Here is a 5,000-nt window from a genome sequence, read left to right on the forward strand (position 1 = left end):
ATATTAATGATAATAATAATGGTAACAATTCAAACTATAAAATTAATAATAATAGTAACAAAATATTCATAACCATGATAATGATAACAACAATAATAATAATGATAATGATAACAACAATAATAACAATGATAATGATAATAATAGTAATATTAATGATGATAATGATAATAGCAATAATAATGATAATAATAGCAATGATAATAATAATGATAAAAGGAATTAATAATAATAATAATAATAATAATAATAATAATCATAATAATAATCATAATAATAATAATAATAATAATAATAATAATCATAATAATAATAATAATAATAATAATAATAATAATAATAATAATAATTACCCCGAGACCATGAAATACCGGGTTGGCGTCCGGCGGGGGCAAGTCTGTCTCATGGGTAGGGGGGACTCTTTAACCGTGGTTGGTAACCCTCCTAGAGATGGTTTCTCGATAAAAATACCGGTGGTAGTGTAACCTAAAACTCACTAAACCTCTATGAGTGAAAATGTCTAATACAAATGTATCAAACAACGACGTAAATGAGGCTGGAACCAACTTAGGTGAAGGTCTTACGTCCGGCAGGTGTCCCGCGGACAGGGCGCGCGGGCTCGGTCGTCATAAAGCTACTGTCCGAAAAAAGTGGTCAACACAAGATAACATCTGTGTAATGACGTGCTACTATGAAAGTCAGCCAGAAGTTAGAGGTTATAGACAGAGGTTGTATGCTATTTGGAATGAAAATGGTATGGCTGAAGTAACAGAGCAAAGGCTCTGTGATCAGGTGCGGATGATTCAGGGAAAGGGTTGGTTAACAGAACTACAATTAGAGGAGATTAGGAGAAATGTTCAAGAAGGTAGAATTGGTGATGCTGGTGAAGTAGGTGAAAATGATGTGAGGGCTGGTGTTGCACAGGATCAGATGAGGTTTATTGGTGAGAAGCAGTTTGTGGAGATGTTTGGAGAGAGGAGCCTTGATGAGGCTGAATTTGAGGGTTTTGTAAGTTTTTTTGGAAGATGTCAATCGTGATGGCATAGATACAGTTGAAAAACAAAGTATTTTGGAGAAAATTCTTGAGTTGATGAGGAACGATGATTTACCAAACCCACAAAACCTACGGAGGATCGATAGATTGAGACTGAAGGAAAAGATTAGGCTGGTAGATGAGGTGATAGAATCGATTCAAACAAAAAACATTACCGAAGATAACAAACTCGTCAAGTGTGGAGCATTAGTTATTGCTGAATTATTAGGAGTAAAGGAAGTAAAACACACGAAAAAGGAGGAGCCATTCTGGAAAAGAAGAATTGAAGCTAAAATTAATGCACTGCGCAAGGATGTTCGTTTGATTGAAAGATGGGAGGAAGGAATGTTGAGGAAGGAAAGTCATAAGATCAGGTTGGATCGTTTGTATCGAGTCAAACAAAAGGGTTACAAAGGAGCAGCTGAAGAACTTAAGCAACGAATTAAGGCTAAAGCTGCTACTTTAAAGCGCTAAACAAATCGAGTAAAGCAGCACCGACAGAATAGACTGTTCCATCTAATCAGTCAAGGTTTTACCAAGAGTTAGATGGAAGGTCATGTGATGAGAATGTAATACCGGATAAGGAAGAAACTAGGGAATTTTGGTCTGGAATATGGGAGAAGGATGTAAGACACAATGAAAGTGCAGATTGGATCCAGGTTGTAGCAGAAGAGATGCAAGGTAACAGACAACAGGACATTCAGATTACAGCAACAAAAGTCAGGAAAAGAATTCGCAAAATTGCGAACTGGAAGGCTCCTGGACCAGATGGTGTCCATGGCTATTGGATTAAGGGGTTTGTGTCATTGCAGGAAAGAATTGCATCTCATCTGCAGGATTGCATAACTAAAGGTGAAGTACCAGACTGGATGACAACTGGTCGGACTGTCCTACTATTAAAAGACAAGAGCAAGGGAAACGAAATAAGCAATTACAGGCCAATAACCTGCTTACCACTTATGTGGAAATTACTTACTGGTATTGTTGCAGATGATGTATATGATCATCTGAATGAAAATGATTTACTACCCGAGGAACAGAAGGGGTGTCGTAGAAATAGTAGAGGGACGAAGGACCAGTTGTTAATAGACAAGACAGTTTTGAAGAACTGTAGGAGGAGGAAAGTTGGGTTAAGCATGGTGTGGATAGATTATCGGAAAGCTTATGATATGTTGCCCCACTCCTGGATTAAGAAATCCATGGAGATGTGTGGAGTTGCTGAAAACATTGTTAATCTTTTGTCCAAAAGTATGGAAAGCTGGCGTACTATACTAACATCAGGCAATGAAGAGCTAGCTAGTGTGAACATCAAGAGAGGAATCTTTCAAGGCGATACACTGTCTCCATTGTTGTTTGTGATTGGGCTTATTCCACTAAGCCATATACTCAGAAATGTATCTGCGGTTTACCAACTTGGAAAAGGAAACGGAAAAAAGATCAACCATTTACTTTTTATGGATGATCTTAAGCTGTATGGAAGCAATGAGAGGGAGACTGAAAGACTTACTAACACAGTTAGGGTATTTTCTAAGGACATCTATATGGAGTTTGGATTGAATAAGTGTGCACATGTCACAATGAAGGCTGGAAAGCTTGCTAGTGTTGGTGGGATGGAGCTTTCGTCGGGGGAAGTGATACCAGAGTTAGAGTCTGATAAAGGCTACAAGTACTTAGGTATTTTAGAAGTTGATGATATTATGCATGCAGAGATGAAAGATAAGATCAGAAAGGAATACTATAGAAGAGTTAGACAGTTAACATCATCGAAACTGAACAGAAGTAATGTAATTACTGCAGTAAACTCCAGAGCAGTGTCTTTAGTGAGATACAGTGCAGGAATTCTAAAATGGACCAAAGATGAGCTGAACATTATGGATCGAAAAACACGAAAGATTATGACAATGAATCGAATGTACCACCCACAGAGTGACATAGACAGGCTGTACATCCCTAGAAAGGAAGGTGGAAGAGGTCTCCTTAGTATTGTAGAGTGTGTTGAAAATGAGGAACATAGTCTATCTCTATATGTGGACCAGTCAGAAGAAATGCTTTTGAAACTTGTTAAGAGTGAGGGGATTTTGCCAGAATATGAGGAACCGGTTTCAGCGACAAAGAAGCAAAGAAAGGAAGAAAGGCACAGACGGTGGAAAGAAAAGCAGCTTCATGGCAAATTCTTAAGAGAAACGGAAGAAATGAGAAGTGAGGACACATGGGGATGGATAAGGAAAGGCTATTTGAAGAAGGAAACGGAGGGTTTGATTTTTGCAGCGCAGGAGCAAGCCCTCAGAACCAACTGGATAAAAAAGAATATTGATGGCCAAGATGTTTCTGAAAAGTGTAGAATGTGTGGGGAAAGGGACGAATCTATTGCACACCTGATAGCAGAATGCAAAACACTTGTTCAGAGAGAATATAAGCAAAGACATGATAGCATTGCCAGAATTGTACATTTAGAACTATGCCAGAAGTTTGAGTTAGTAGGAGAAGTTAAGTGGTACAACCACAGACCTGAAAGTGTTATGGAGAATGACAGGGTAAAAATTTTATGGGATTTTAACATCCAAACAGATCATGTCATTCAACACAGAAGGCCTGACATAGTGGTTGTGTACAAGGATGAAAGGAAATGTCAGATAATAGATATTGCTGTGCCTGGGGACAAAAGGGTGGAGTTGAAAGAGCAGGAAAAGATTGATAACTACATTGAATTGAGGCGTGAGGTGAAAAAGATCTGGAATATGGCTCAGGTTGTAGTTATCCCGGTCGTAGTCGGAGCCCTAGGAGTAACATCTAAAAAGTTGAATGACTGGCTGAACAAACTGGAATTGCAAAGTAGCACAGAGCTTTTGCAGAAAGCAGCTCTGCTGGGGACTGCAAGGATTGTTAGGCACGTCTTAGAGACCTAAGGTTGCTGGGTGCAACTTGCTCTCTAGGAAATAAACCGGAATTCACCACCTAAACCGAGATAACAATCACATAATAATAATAATAATAATAATAACAACAACAACAACAATAATAATAATGATAATAGCAAACAACAACAATAGTAAAAGGAACAAAAAAAACGATATTATAATAATATTGATATCAAGACAACAACTGAAACAACAATAACAAAAATCATCATAATGATAATAACGAAATGCTAATTACTGTCCCATGAAGCTTCATGCATTAACGAAAACATATTGTGCAAATTGTAAATGCTTATTATACTATCCAGCTTATATTGAGAAACATTTTATTTTCTATTTTATGCAACCTGGACAGTCCTCTGAAATATGTTGCTTAATGCTGGAATAAATTTTGATGTGCTCTTAGATATTCATAAATAAGCTGAAATGAAATCAAGTTACTATTTCGTAGAACATGTAATAGTAAAAGCATCTTTGATATATGTAAATATAAAGTATAAATACAAGGTAGATATTCTCTATTAGTTGAACCTGATCTATGCACGGGTACACAGAATATACAGTATGAGAAGCAACTTCAGTTTTGAAATATTCATGAATGACTAGACTATGCCTTTGGTTTCTATAAACAGGCCTGTACGTGTATATAGCCGGCATCAATATGAAGATTAGTTATTGTAGGTAATGAAGCGGGAAGAAGGGGCAAAGGCAAAGTTTGTAAATCTCTCTCTCTATCTATCTATCTATCTATCTGTCTATCTACATGTCTATCTCTATCTTCCTCTCCCTCTCCCTCTTTCTCTCTCACTCACACACGCTTTCTCTCTCTCTCTCTTCCATGTAATTAATATTTTCCTTCGATTCAGTTGCCATGAAAGGCTAATCTATCTGCACTGTTGTCACTCCCCGACCTGCTTTACACGGGACCGATGTGTCAAAAGCCTCAACAGAAGGAATTATGGAACATTAGTGTGAGATAATGATTCATGTTCAGGTACATTTTTGGCTTCTGTTTTGCTGTTCGTACGATTTTTGTAAGTGTAGCTTGG

General features: G+C 37.5%; 1 protein-coding gene across 1 annotated transcript; it reads left to right on the top strand.

Moving 5' to 3' along the window:
* The first annotated feature begins 516 nt into the window (after positions 1-516).
* On the top strand, positions 517-4,538 carry LOC125029527. Its single transcript, XM_047619467.1, has 5 exons — positions 517-1,008; positions 1,558-2,427; positions 2,566-3,132; positions 3,439-3,661; positions 4,477-4,538. The coding sequence occupies exons 1-5, from the start codon at positions 517-519 to the stop codon at positions 4,536-4,538; spliced, it is 2,214 nt and encodes a 737-aa protein (XP_047475423.1).
* Positions 4,539-5,000: the final 462 nt, after the last annotated feature.

The sequence above is a fragment of the Penaeus chinensis genome, chromosome 10 (genome assembly GCF_019202785.1).
Source record: "Penaeus chinensis breed Huanghai No. 1 chromosome 10, ASM1920278v2, whole genome shotgun sequence".
NCBI classification, from domain to species: Eukaryota; Metazoa; Arthropoda; class Malacostraca; order Decapoda; family Penaeidae; genus Penaeus; species Penaeus chinensis.

Bases quoted from the DNA above. Each gene is read 5' to 3' on its own strand.
- LOC125029527 (XM_047619467.1), top strand. From the start codon at position 517: ATGTCTAATACAAATGTATCAAACAACGACGTAAATGAGGCTGGAACC. The intron at 2,428-2,565 runs GTATCTGCGGTT...GTATTTTCTAAG, and splicing joins TAAGCCATATACTCAGAAAT to GACATCTATATGGAGTTTGG. The intron at 3,133-3,438 runs GTTTCAGCGACA...ACACTTGTTCAG, and splicing joins TGCCAGAATATGAGGAACCG to AGAGAATATAAGCAAAGACA.